At 44.4% G+C, this 14,929-nt stretch overlaps 1 protein-coding gene across 1 annotated transcript in view; it reads right to left on the reverse strand.

Moving 5' to 3' along the window:
• Positions 1 to 4,552: 4,552 nt before the first annotated feature.
• The window catches only part of LOC130476935 (protein regulator of cytokinesis 1-like), a 30,034-nt gene continuing 19,657 nt past the window's right edge, over positions 4,553 to 14,929 (reverse strand). Inside the window, exons 12-14 of the mRNA XM_056848946.1 lie at positions 13,683 to 13,781; positions 9,697 to 9,798; positions 4,553 to 4,624 (exon numbers count right to left, since the gene is read on the reverse strand). Coding sequence (XP_056704924.1) covers positions 4,553 to 4,624; positions 9,697 to 9,798; positions 13,683 to 13,781 — 273 coding nt within the window. The remainder of the gene's footprint in view (positions 4,625 to 9,696; positions 9,799 to 13,682; positions 13,782 to 14,929) is intronic.

Consider the following 14,929-nt stretch of genomic DNA (forward strand, 5'->3'; position numbering starts at 1 on the left):
GGTAAGGGACAAAGCACCAAACATGCCAGATTGAGCTCCTTGGGAAAAGGGTGGGATAAATTCGACCTTTAAAATGCCTATTCACAGTCCCGATGCAAGAGGAGAAAGTCAAACAAATTCCACCCCCACTTTCCTGCTCCTTCATTCCTTCATTTGCATAGCCATTAGCAATTGTAGTTTGCATAGCTAACCCGGGGCTGTGATTCTTCATGTTTTCTTGAGGGAATGCTTCGAGGTGGGGCATTAAAGGGGCTCTTAAGAAATGCGAAGCAGGTATGAGATGGCTTTGCGATGACTTCTGGAATGACGGTTCTGCATGAAGAACTCAATTACCAAGCATAAACAGCCTCCCCAGGTGCCTTAGGGGTTTAAACCATTCCTTTTTATCTCTGTTCTCAGTGGACAGGAATAAGAAGTTACTTCCTCTATCCAAGACAAATGCAATCCGCTAATAAAAAAAGTGAAACAGTTAAAAATAACATACTATATAACATATAAACTATAACACCATTTTAATTGTAATTTTTAAATTATTTTTTTAAGTATCAAAATGCTCTATCTGTTCCACTGCCATAGTTGCAATAGTGCAGAAGGGTGAGTCCTTCTGTACACCTCAAAAAGAATGGTAGCAGCAAACCAAAAATCAACTGTTCTTGGCCATCGTCCCTATGCACTGCAAAACGGATTAAAGTTATCCATTGAAGGCAAGTGCAGAGAAGAAGAGCTAGTTTCTATATGCCGACTTTCTCTACCACTTATGAAAGAATCAAACCGGCTTTCAGTCACCTTTCCTTCCCCACAACAGACACCCTGTGAGGCAGGTGGGGCTGACAGAGTGTGACTAGCCCAAGGTCACCCAGCTGGCTTCATGTGTAGGAGCGGGGAAACAAATCCAGTTCACCAGATTAGCATCTGCCGCTCATGTGGAGGCGTGGGAATCAAACCCGGGTCTTCAGATCAGAGTCCACCGCTGCAAACCACAGCTCTTAACTCCCACACCACACTGGCTCCCACTTCAGTAATCTATATGAGCACTAACTTTAGCACAAATTGAGTTGCTTGCATCAATGTCTCTTCTGAACATTAATGCCTGTGCTCACTTAAGCAAGTTTACATTCTGCAGCTACCAGCAATACATTTCAGGTCTTTTGTCCTCATCGAACACGTATGACCTGCACTTTGCATCTTCTGTCCTGTGCTAAATCCTAGTGCAGGTGTATCTGACCCATCCACGCCAAGTGTGCTCTTTTCAGCACAGTGGATTTATAGTTACTTTTTAATTTTTCTACGTACTACACCACCTGAGGAATGCAGGGCCTTTAATCATGCTTTCTGCTTTTTCCTGAATGGAAAGAATGGGAGAACCAGTGATGCCCCTTAGCCACAATAAAAAAATACATCCTGGTCACATGATCACATGAAGCTCCCTTATACTGAATCAGACCCTCGGTCCATCAAAGCCTGCATTGTCTACCCAGACTGGCAGCAGCTCTCTATGGTCTCAGGTGGAGGCATTTCACATCACCTACATCCTGATCCTTAACTGGAGATGCTGGGGATTGAGCCCGGGATCTTCTGCATGCCAAACAGATGCTCTACCACTGAGTCACAGCCCCTCCCCCTGGTCAAAGTGAACATGCCTCACTGAACATCCATAAACTCACACGACCACCTCAATAAAAGAAAATGCCAGTGAAGTGCAGTGGGTACTGTTGCTGTAGAACTGGGAAGACCAAGATTCAAAACTTCACTCAGTGAGCTCACTGGATAACCTTGGGCCAGTCGTGTACACTCAGCCTAAGCTACCTCACAGGGATATTGCGAGGGTAAGGGACAAAGCACCAAGCATGCCAGATTGAGCTCCTTGGGAAAAGGGTGGGATAAATGATTAAGAGGTGGACCTTGAGCTTGTTTGGAGGTTCTAGCAGGGCAGCGCAGCTATAGCATACCCTTGACCGAAGAACGGCACACTGCTTCTATCTGGGATGGTCGTCCTCTTCCACCAAGCGCGCAGCTTCGGGAGGGACGCACATGGTGCGGTGAGGGAGGGAGGGGACACCCGCCTAGCCAGCCAGATCAGCCAAATCAACCCTGGCGATCAATGGGGTGACAGATGTCGCAACCAGATCACTCTCCCATCCGGTGCTGGTAATAAAACTTGCTCCCCATCAAATTTAGGGGTATTTTTTGACGTTTACCAGCCCTCTCCATACTTATCTCACCTGTGTGATTCTTCTCAACATAAGGCCATCTCTCTGGCAAGATTTAATGTTTTGCCATCTGCGCTACTCGGAAAATTTCGGAAAATCCCTCTGACAGACTTTGCCCTTGTGACAACAATTGTATTGAAACGGTTGCTTGTGTCTTATTTTATTGTAGTTTCTATATAGAATCTCGTAACAAACTATTAAGCCCACTATTGGTTAATAGACAGAATGTTTAATAGGAAACAATAAAAGAATCTGAGACAATCATTCACCCCAAATATTGGAGACGGTGGCACAGGTTTTTAAAGTTTGTTTTAAAAGCCTGACAAACAGTTGATCAGATGGCAGTCTCAACAAACAGCGGTATTCGATGTAACTGTCTTCTAACTATGTTATAAAGAGCATCTTTTAATATTTCCATTCCTTTTGTATCCTTCTGTATTGTGTTTTTATGCCAAAGAAATGATGATGATGAAGAGGTGTTATACAGTGGTTACAGCGTCAGACTAGAATCCGGGAGACCAAGGTTCCAATCCCTACTCTGCCTTGGGGTCAGTCATACACTTTTAGCCTACCATACCTCATGGGGTCATTGTGATGATAAAACGAAGAGAACAATGTAAGCTGCTTTGATTCCCCATTTGGGAGAAAGGTGGGGTATAAATGAATAAATAAGTACCAAGAAAATGGTTAAATGATCCCGAGGAGGTTTACTTCTCTCTGAAAGTTCCACCTGCAGCAGGTGACATTTTCTTCAATCTGCATACACCCAATTCTAAACCTGGCTCTAGAATGCAGATCAAAAAATTTACACAGGGGGCCAGGGACAGGTGCAAGGTTTTTATACTAAGTTGGGATATGTCCCTGGTTTGCAAAAAAATCTGAAATTAAAAAACGCATTGCAGGGATTAAAAACCCCAAAGCCATAGAAGCGGAGTCTGCAATGTATTATAATAATGCTACTGAAACTTTCACAAGACTATGCGGAGAGATCTCAGGGGCCATTTTGGGAGTTGCTAGGCAACCAAGCTTCTATGCCTTGGTGAACGTGCATGTGGGAGGGGAAGGGAACATGATTGAATAAGGTAAAGGATGGGTGAAAGGGAAGCGGGGAGGAAGGTAAAACTGAAAAGAGAAGCAGAAAAAGTAAGTGGGTAGGATAGAAGAGGGAGTGGGGTGGGGGAAGAGACGTCTAAAAGGTTGGTAGGTGGGAGAGAGAAGGAAGCAGATAAAGCAGAGATTGTGGTGTATGCCAGGAAGAAAAAAAGCAGGGGAGATTCCCCCTTTGTGAGTCCCACACTCATTAGTCTCTATTTTTCTACATATGGAACTGCTCCGTTTTTTTACTTAAATGTTCCAATTAAACATTGTCCACACTTTGTCCTTCATGCAAGTAGTTCTGGTAAGTATTTTCCAGTTTAGGAATCACCCATGACAGCAACTGTACCTCAACTGCAGTTTGGGGTGCTACAATTCAATAAGATGACATATTTGAAGAAACAGAGAATAAAAAATCCCTCCCTCGAGAGCAGAGAAGTCAAACATAAGCCCCCAGGACGGATCCGGCCCCTTGAGAGCTCTTATCCTGCCTGCAAGCCAGCGAAGGCAGCCATACACACCCCTCTTGACCTTGGCTGGCGAGGCATGGCCCGACCCAACCAAGGAACTTATGTCATATAACAATTGAGTTTGATACCCCTGCTCTACAGTTAGACAGAAAAACGTCTTTTGGACGCATAAGAAAAAACACTGGTATTTAGTGAGCATGGCAAACTGGTTTTTTCCCATGAAGACCACTTCAGAGGGTAACTGTGTTGATCTGCAGGAGAAGAGCTTTCTGACTCCTTTCTCTGCAGTACCCCTCCCACCTTCTGACTGGGATACAGGGGCTCAGATCTCCATTCCTACTTGTATCTGACGAAGGGAGCGTTGGTTCTGGCAAGTGTATACCACTCTGAAAATCATATTGGCCTGTAAGGCGCTACTGGACTCTAATCTAGCTGTTCTCTTCAGATAGTCCTGGGCAGCCCCTAGGGGGCGCTTTTCATTAGCATTGGCCCCTCCTCCAAAAGAAGCCTTTTCTAACTTTTCCTGTTCCTTTCCTTATACAGTCATAACAAAAGCTTTGGTGCTTTAAAAAAAAACCAGTTTATTCATATAGCCTGTGCATTGTATGCATTTATAATACTTAATTTTTTTAAACTCGTTATTATAAAATAAACTTAAAATAAGAACAACATGTTGGAGCCGAGTACGGAAACATATCTCGACAATACTTAATTTTTTAAAACAAATTCGGGTTGCAATGGACCTTGGGGTGCGTTTAAGTTCCAGTTGAGGTAGGCTCATCGGTTCAAGTTCTCCTTTAATGTAGAATTGAAAATTCCGTTGCTGCTGGATTTCACCGACAGGGCTTTCTGTAACATTTTAAAGAAAGAGTTACGTTAAGAGTTACGGTGAAGGTCTAGAAAATAGACGACAAATCCTCTTATCTGTTGTTCCCAACTCAATATGCCCCATAGCCTTTTTTGGGAAAAAATGTGTCGTTCACAGTTATGTAACAAACTGCTTAGGGGAACATGACCCAGGCTTTAGCTACTTTTCAGTTTTCCTGCTGGACTTTGTTCTGAAGTTATTCCTAATGCTAGCTGACATAGAAACATAGCCCTGGGAGGGACCCAATGCAGGAAATTCATAGCCACCCCCCCACTTCCCCAGTTACCCCTGTTCTATGCCCAGAGGAAGGCAAAAAAAACCATCCAGGATCCCTGGGCCAATCTGGCCTGGAGGAAAATTCCTTCCTGACCCCAAAGTTGTGATCGACATTACCCCGGGCATGTAAGAAAGGGCCACGAGAGCCGAGCACTGACTCATCCCTTCCTGTCCTCCCTCTTATGATCTGCCTAAATTCACAGAATTTCACAGAACCAGCGTTGCTGTCAGATGGCCATCCAGCCTCTGCTTTAAAACCTCCAAAGAAGGAGAGTTCACCACCTCCCGAGGAAGCCTGTTCCACTGGGGAAGCAGTCTAACTATCAGGAAGTTCTCCCTAACGTTTCACCGAAATCTCTTTCGATTTAATTTCAACTCTTGTTGGCTCTGGTCTGACCTTCTGTGGCAAAAAGATAACATAATGGAACCACAACCATTTTGAGAGAACTGAAACCATTACCCAGTGCTCCAAACAAGTAATTAAGTATTTGAATGACAGCACCTCTACTTCTTCCCATTCAATTTGCTGCAGTATTACTGAAAGCAAAGCTCACTATGACTAAAGATTTTAGCCCAGTCTTTCACACCCAGGATTATAGACTGTTTGATACAGAATTTTCCTTGTCTTGTCTAGACCAAAACCTAGAGTTAATTGGCCCTCTCTATGCCATTCCTTAGAAAGCAACCTTCTAGAATTGCTTGTTAAAAGTTTAGATGCAGAACTTCTATGCATATTGGAAGCGTGGATTTGTCACTCAAATTAATCCTAGCTAGTAGCTTAGCTAATGATCAAGTATTCCTAGTGTATTCCCATTCCTTGTGTCCTACTTGTTTAGTTCACAAGCATGGCTTACTAGTTAGAGCGTTGGACCTAGGATCTGGGAGATCCAGGCTTGAATTCCTACTCTTGCCGTGAAAGCTTGCTGGGTGACCTCAGACCACTCCCACACATTCCGCCTAACCTACCTTGCAGGGTGATTATGAGGATAAAATCAAGGAGGGGGAGAATGTAAGCTGCTTTGGGTCTCCACGGGGGAGAAATGCAGGATACAAATATCTAAAATAAACTGAACTGCTTTTCAGGTTTGCCATCCAGCACACACAACTGAGGGAGACCCCTTTGTCTAAGGGCTGTTTTTACAGCACCTGTGTATATGGCAACCTAAGGTTGGATCTTGCTGTCTTCACTGTCAGTGAAAGACACTAACAGAAAAGGGCAACCAAAATGATCAGGGGACTAAAGCAACTGCCCTATGAGGAACGGTTAAAACACTTAGGGCTGTTTAGCTTGGAAAGAAGGCGGTTAAGGGGAGACATGATAGAGGTCTATAAAATTATGCACGGTATGGAGAGAGTGGACAGGGAGAACCTTTTCTCCCTCTCTGATAATACTAGAACAAGAGGTAATGTCAGATAAGGCTTCCTGGCTTTCGGCCTCTGCCCATCCCCCCCCCCCCGGGCATCTACACCTCAATGGAGACCTGCCCGGCTAATCGTTACTGAGTTACCAGGTCCCGGGGAACAATGCCTGGGAGCCCTGGCAATCACCTATTTCACACATTAGTTTCATGTATGTTTTTCCTGTGAATAGTTACTGGCTGTTACCTTCTGTATTGTTTCCTTATACCTAAACCATCAAGGCAACTCTGCCTCAACTCGCCCCTTTTGTATTATGTCCTGAAACTAATCAATCCTATTGTATGAATCCTTTAAATGTACTGGTGTTTCCCCATGTCTGCATTCTAGCCTTATGTCTAAATGGACCCACTGAACTCGCTGGCTTTCTTAAATAAAACTTTTTAACTCGCGATTATGTCTGGAGTAAAGTTCCTTATAAGAGAAATGCAACGAGTGCATTTCACACCCAGTCTCACAGGTAATCTGCTGAAGCTGGAGGGTGAGAGATTCCACAATGCATAGTTAAATTGTGGAACTCCCTGCCCCAGGATGTGGTGATGGCTGCCAACTTGGAAGACTTTAAGAGGGGAGTGGACACATTCATGGAGGAGAGGGGTATTCATGGCTACTAGTAAAAATGGATACTAGTCATGAGGCATACCTATTCTCTCCAGGATCAGAGGAGCATGCCTATCATATTAGGTACTTTGGAACACAGGCAGGACAATGCTGCTGCAGTTGTCTTGTTTGTGAGCTTTCTAGAGGCACCTGGTTGGCCACTGTGTGAACAGAATGCTGGACTTGATGGACCTTGGTCTGATCCAGCATGGCCTTTCTTATGTTCTGAACAGCCACATTCCCCTTTCTCAGCAGTTCATTCTGACCCAGGGAAAGATCATTCCTAGGGTCGCGGGACCCACATGGGCCCCTGCTGGTTGGGAGGCTGCACTTAGTGGAAAGTGAAACGGGCCTCCATCAGCAGAGGTAACACTTGAAGCAGCAGCAATGTCACCACTTCCTCACTGAAGCCTTCTGACCCACACGGCTATTAGACCACGTGTGTCCTCGAACCCCAGTAGTCAACTTCTCCATGGTCAGATGGAAGTGCAGGAAAGATGACCAATCCTGCACCCACAGGTCGTGAGATCCAACCCCTGGCCTAACAGGCAAAAAGAAAAAAAGAGGAGCTACTCTGGGGGAACTAAAAGAACCACCAACCAGGTGCAGATAAATGTCATTATACATACTTAGAACTTGGTTAAAATTGGGAATAAGGATTAGGGTTTTGAAGACAGGTGGCACCATAAGCACATTCAGGAAGGGAATCACACGCATAGGGACACAAGGGAGAAAGGACAGAATCTTGACAATGTAGAAGTTCAGGTGGCAGACCCTGGTAGGAGCAGACAGGGAAATAATGAGAAAGGGAGGAAGTTTAAAGCTGGTACAAGGCTTTGAAGAGCTTTGTTCGGGAAATAACAGATGAGAAGCCGGTGAAAGGACTGTGGGAGGGACTTTCTAAGGTCTGAGTGACAGGAGTGGTGAATGATTTTGGCAGCTACAGTATAGAGCAGTGGTTCCCAACCTTTTTTTGACCAGGGACCACTAGGACTTTTTTTGTTCGGTGCAGGGACCCCAAGGTTCAAAATAAAAATTCTGAGAATTTGAAAATAAACTTTAATCATAACTGTTAGTTAAACATTAAACTTAGAATAATATTTGAATATATATATTTATAATAGAGAACTTTTAATTGAAAATATTAATTTATTATGGGTTTATAACTTTGTTTTGTGGACCTTAATTTAGTTCTCGCGGACCCCTGGGGGTCCACGGACCCCTGGTTGGGAACCAGTGATATAGAGTATAAAGAAGGATCTGGTGCCAAGACTGCCTTGCCTGGTCTACAAGACGAATGCCGACGTCTATCATTTGGAAGGCTCTGAGAATGAGGGAGATCCTGGTACGTTCCAACCCAGTAGGAGGAGAGGCTGAGGTGATTGAAAGGACTGTTGATGCGGGGAGAGAAGAACAGCAGTGAAAAGTTGTAGCCAGGAGAAAAGAAGGAATAGGACGGGAGGAAATATGGAGCGAGTAAAAGGACAACAGAGCGGCCATTTGTCAAGAAAAACTGGGGGGGGGTGTACAAAAAGGAAAGAGGAAGAGAAATAGCAGTACACAACTCTTGAGTCACTGAAGGAAGCAAAAGAGGGGATTGGCAGTGCAAACAGATTCAGGTAGAGGAAGGACCGTTAGAATGAGAGATCATGGTGGCGCAGGGATGATGCTGGACTGAGTGGCTGGCAGAGAAAGCAAGCTTGTATTGAAAGTGAACACAGACAGCATGTGATGGTTTGGCGGGAAGCCGTCCCATTCACTTCCAATTGGGTGGAGCGCCCTCCTATGTGGTTGCTGAACTAGAAGCTTTCTGTGGCGGCAGGCCTACACACAGGCGCAGTCCCAATGTGGGGCTGTGTTGAAAACTGAAGTAGCAGTTCTAGAGAAGAGGAGATGTCACAAGAATAGTTGAGTGTGTTTGTGTGTGGGGGGGGGGTTCAGGGAGAGGAAAGACAAGCAGAACATTGGGATCCAAGTACAGGACAGCTTAGGATATGAATAGGAAGGCTGCTAGAGAACTGAGGTACCCCCAAGCAAGAGAGAGAAGACCAACTGGGCAGACATCGTGAAATATAGGGCACTTTCACACATGCCAAATAATGCACTTTAAATGCACTTTAACGATCGCTTGCAAGTGGATTTTGCCATTTCACGCAGTAAAATCCAGCTTCAAGTGCATTGAAAGTGTATTGTTCAGCATGTGTGAAAGTGCTCATAGACTACCAGATCCCAAATAAGTGAACAGGTGATACCCATCTGCAACCATGTTTGGCAGCAAGGGGCTATGTCATCAAAGCAGATCCAACATACAATGGGGTGCAGAAAGGGATTCTGTTTCTCCATGGACATATGAGGTAGAAGAGAGAACTAACTCAAATGTCACCAGAATTTCTTATCAATAGGTTAACTAATCCCAAAGCCACACATTTCTGAAGTTCTACCTAGAATTACCCATCACGCATGGAGGAACATTTTGGATACAACTCCCAGGTACATAATACAAGACAACAATGTTGTCATGAATGGCTCTCCCAGTCAGCTTGGGTAAACTGTGAAGCCTCAGTCCACATTAAGCCCGTTACTGAGTTAATGAAATCTTGCAAGCATTGGAATTCTGGTCTGAACAAAAACCATCCGGTGAACAGCCTCAAATAATTTCAGCTGAATTAAGAACTTTGCTTCTGGAAACCCCCCACCCTAAAGTAGCCACTACTCGTTTCCTCTAAAGCCATGTGATTAAGAAAACACAGTTAAGACATACCATGAAATCTGAATAGTTAAGTTGACTGTCTGGTATGCTTTCCTTGCACTCTTGCAATGGTGGCCGGTGCAGGGAATCTAGAGGTATGCTTTTGGAAGAAGTCTGCAAAACGTAATTGTAATTACACCTACTTGTCTTGAGTTACATTAAGTTACAATCTTTAAGATCCCTTAAGTCTGAACTAGATCTCTTGTTTAATTAGTGGGAAAGATTCATGTGATACAAAGGAATACATTTCACAATTATACAAGTTTCCAACGCCTCCTCTAAAGAGCGGAACTGAAGTTGTCCTACCTTTCCCCCAGCTTTTGTTCTTTAACCGCCCCCTATATCATGAAGTTCACATTCTTTCCATTTTAAGTGCTTTTTACATTCTACTGCATCCTTCTGCCACATTTTGAGGCCTATCTTCCAACACTTGCTTATTAAGCAGCTTCCAGAAATTTGGTTTCAGATGGCAGCGGTGTTGGTCTCCAGTACTAGACTTGAATCCGGTAGCACCTTAGAGAACGACAAGATTTTCCAGGTACAAGCTTTCAAGAGTCAAAGCTCCCTTTTTTCAGACACAAGGAGCTACTGGATTCCAATCTAGATCTTCCAGAAATTTATTAGCAAGTTAGATTTAGAATGTTGTTCACGCTAACCCACTAGAAATATAATCTGCTCAGGCCTGATCCTCACCTGCGCTGACCTCACTGCACCCACGTATCTACCAAGAATCTTGTTTGATCTCCCAAAGACCATCCCAAGACACAGTCAATTCTGCCATATTCCCATTACCTTAAGATTCATTAGCAGGCATGATCTGTCCCCCTTTCTTGTTATGTTTGGAAGGTTTGCTTTTGACAGCATACGCTTTAGGCGATGAGCTCATTTTGAGCAGTGCCAGTGACCCAGTTTACCAATAAGACTGCTTTATAAGACTCTCAGACGGTACATTATAGCTCAAATCATTACTATAGTGAGCATTTCTTCATTACCTTGTCCAGTGAACTATTAAAATTCACTTTCTGGCATAATGGGGCAAAGAGTGACTGAAAATATGCCAGAAGGTCAAAATACAATGGCTTGTATCCAACATGTGTCGATTACTCCTGTATTTGCTCTTCCCTACCAGATCCTTTTGATTGCAAGAGTCCCATGGAACGCGTGTGGACCAGAGGTCAGGGAAGCCAAAGGGAAGGGGAACTGGGCAGAGATCTTCCCTTTTGCACGTATGGCTGTTTGCTGAAGATGAAGGCAATGTTGCCTCATTTCCCCTTCCTCACTGCTGCCCCCGATCTGTATGGTTTTTTGTTCCCATAGGTACTACAGCGCTAGGCATTCTCTTTCAGAGGTTGAATGGAAAAGGGGGAACATGGGTGGAATCTTGGACACCACCCAATGGTGCTAGAGAAGATCACCAAAGTGTCTAATTAACCATCCACTGGTTTATGGGGCAGTATACAAACACTCAGTTGCTTGTTTGCCATTCAAACAAAAGTTGTAATTGTAGATAACTTGTCACACTTATGCAATGAAATAGTATCAAATTCGCTGCTATCCAGCCATCTGCTCCAATTATTTGAACTGTCTCAAGCAATTTTCCTTTTTCAAGCCTTCTGAAAAATTTGCAATAGACGCTTGAACTTGGTGAGACTTACTGCCAAGTAAATATACATAAGGTAATACTGTCAGTCTCTTAGCACGAACAACATGAAGCAACTTGAAGATTTCTTGCTTACTTGATCTTGAACATGTACTCTACATTTTTGACTACCCCATTTCCTCCTGCCATAACATTATGCTTATCCTCAGAGAAGATACCGTATTTTTCGCTCCATAAGACGCACCTAGTTTTTAGAGGAGGAAAACAAGAAAAAATCTTGTTTTCCTCCTCTAAAAACGCGGGCAGGGAGCGGGCGGGGAGGAGGCGGGCGCTCCAAGAGCTCAGAGCGAGCTGGGAGGAGCCGGGCGGGAGAGGCGCGCCAAGCGCTCAGAGTGGGCGGGGAGGAGGCGGGCGGGCGCACCAAGCCGCCCCCCCTCCGCTTCCCAGCTGGGAGGCGAGCAAGCGCACAGAGCGGACTGGGCGGGCGCACAGAGCCGGCTGGGCGCGCTAGAACGGCGTGAGGCAGCTTTCCCCGGCTGCCTCCCAGCGCGCCCTGCCGGCTCTGTGTGCACATTCGCTCTATAAGACGCACCCACATTTCCCCTCACTTTTGAGAAGGAAAAAAGTGCGTCTTATGGAGCGAAAAATACGGTATTTGACTAGAATCAATACGATTGAAATAAACATAGGGTGTGGAAGGAACCAATGCTAATCTTTTAGTGCTATTTTTCAGAAAAGATTATGGATGGAAGATACTAGGCCACACTTGCCTTTTGGTAGTCAAGGTTTACGAAGGAGTTAATATTTTTTAAATAATATGTTCATTTTAGAAGACACCCTGCTAAACAGAGCTTCTGCCTGAAACGTGTAAGAGTATAAGAGTATGTATCAGAGATATGCATAACCTCACTCCCAAATATTTTGTGGTCGGCTCTACCTCCTGTGATACCATTTTGTGGTTGCGCCCACCACCCCGGGTCCTAATTCCTAAGGAGTCTGCAGGCTCAAAAAGGTTGCTGGTCTTTACCCTGATAAACGGAACAAAGAGTTGCCTTCCTTTTCACTTCCTTTAAGTTCAAGATTATCCGGTCACCGAAGGTTTCGGGGGTTAATGATACACTTAAAAAACACTCGCGTCACATATTGTTAACGCCCAAAGATTACCAGGTAAAACAAATGCAAGTTGGGTGGTTGGAAAGGAGTGAAGAAGTTACAAACAAGCCTTAAATGGAAATTTATTTATCCTTTCTTTAAAAACCTTATTTCCACTAAGTTCTTGGTGCGCTAGTCCTGGCCAATCTTCTTTTAAAAATCCTTTCCTTTCCTTTTATCCCTTAGAAGCTCCTTGATCAATTGATCTTGAGCAGCATATCTTTTAAAGATCAACTCTATAATATGACATAGGGTCTTAAAGCACACTCTCCAATTCTACCCTCCACCCAACATCCTCAACTGTTTTACATCTAACCTATAGAGCTGGGGAACAAGCACCATACTGGAAATGGGGTGGGAGAGAATAAATGATACAGGTTGAGCATCCCTTATCAAGACTGCTTGGGATCAGAAGTGGTATGTATTTTGGATCGTTATGTATTTTGTAATTTTTGCATATAGATAAGGTATCTTGGGGATGTAGAAGGAGAGGAGAGTTGGTTTTTATATGCTGACTTTCTCTACCACTTAAGGGAGACTCAAACCAGCTTACAATTCCCTTCCCCACAACAGGCACCCTGTGAGGTGGGTGGGGCTGAGAGAATGTGACTGGCCCAAGGTCACCCAGCTGGCTTTGTGTGTAGGAGTGGGGAAACAAATCCAGTTCACCAGATTAGCCTCCCCCCGCTCATGTGGAGGAGCGGGGAATCAAACCCGGTTCTCCTGATCAGACTCCACAGCTCCAAACCACCCCTCTTAACCACTACACGGCACTGGATGGGACCCCAGTCTAAACACGAAATTCATTTCTGTTTAATATGTTTTATATATACTTTATACATAGAGCCTGAATGTAATTTTAAACAGTATTTTTAATAATTTTGTGTACATTGAACCATCAATGATGCTGCAGAGGGGCCGGTGAGTAATGCCTGCATGCCAGCTCAGAAGGTCTGGTTTCCGGATCAGTCCGGATAGCGGATGTCCGGATAAGGGATACTCAACCTGTATATAATTCCCGACCGACATAGGAAGACCCATGAGGCTGGGTACTTTGCACAAGTGCCACAAACTCCTGTTGTCTGGCTCCCCAGCCATGGTTTCAGGTAAAGCCAACCTGTGCAAGTGAAGGATGGGATCTGCACTGGTTCAACAACGTCCCCTAAATGCCATCTTGTGACGCCATCTACTAAGCTTGCTTTTAAAATGCCATTATAAAAAAAGCAATTTGAAGCTCTCTACTCACTCTGATTTGAGCAGACGGTTTGCCGGCAGCGGCATTTTGGGGTGTGATATTACAGCAGCTACTTGATTTAAATACAGCTAGATTAGCGCCTCCATTTACCTGCAAGACAGGGTTTCGAGTTAGCATTGGAAAGGCGATGCTTCAAGGCTTTGACAAAACAGCACATTGAATGTTGAAATTCCAGCATAATCTTAAACGGTCTCATGAAAATATTCTCAGGGATGCCAAAGAAATCCGGCATCTCATAATTACAGGCTTCAAACAACATCAGTCTCACATTCCTCTTCCAAAAGTAACCAAAGAGCCAGTGGTGAGCGTGTTCTTCGACTCCCTTCCTGATAAAGCCAACTTTTTGAAGTTTGAGCATCTTAACGGAATAGTCAGCTGATTGTTTCGAAAAGGAAGTTTCCGCCCCAGTATTATCGAACCGCAAGAGTTAGCTGGAGACTACATATCAAATGGCACTGCCTCACCCCTGTAATCTTTGCATTTGTAATACGAAGTCACGTTTAAACACATTTTAATCTTCAGTGACTAATTATTGCCTCTCAACAAGGCTGCTTCCCTGAGTTTTGCAATTCTATATGGTTCGGAGTAGTCCAAGCAGATAATTGTGTGTGCCTTTCCCCTGGGATCCTCTCATGCAATCAAGGCTCTCAGACCAAGTGAATTTGGCAATTTGGACCTAGCCTCTCATCTTCTGGGCACTGGGGGTGTAGGGGGGAAGGTCATTGTGAATTCCCTGCATTGTGCAGGGAGGGTTGGACTAGATGGCCCTGGTGGCCTCTTCCAATTCTATGATTTCTTTTACCAGCTCGGGCTACCTAAGGCAGGGAAGAAGAAAGCTGTCCCTTGAACAAGACAGCCTCAAGGTTGGAACTATTCCAAAGCGCTGATCTCTCAATAGGAGCAGGGGAGAAAGAACAGGCCTCCTCCTAGAAAGAACAATTTTGCACACCTTTTTCCCCTAAACTTTTAAATGGAGGGCTATGACCCTTTCAACTATTAGGTCCTCTGTCTCCCACTCACAGAGACATCAGCAGACAGGGTAGTCCAGCCCCCTTTAACAACAGTCCCTCACCCAAACACTTCACCGAGTTACTGGAGTTGGGGGCTCTGTTCACACCCTGCCACCATTTATTCATATCCTAAAACATATATAGACCGAGATCTTCACTGGTGTTTGTGTGTTTCTTTCCCTGTGATACACAGTCCACAGGTTTAAACAAACAAGGAGTTAACTTTTA

The sequence above is a fragment of the Euleptes europaea genome, chromosome 4 (genome assembly GCF_029931775.1).
Source record: "Euleptes europaea isolate rEulEur1 chromosome 4, rEulEur1.hap1, whole genome shotgun sequence".
Lineage (NCBI taxonomy): Eukaryota > Metazoa > Chordata > Lepidosauria > Squamata > Sphaerodactylidae > Euleptes > Euleptes europaea.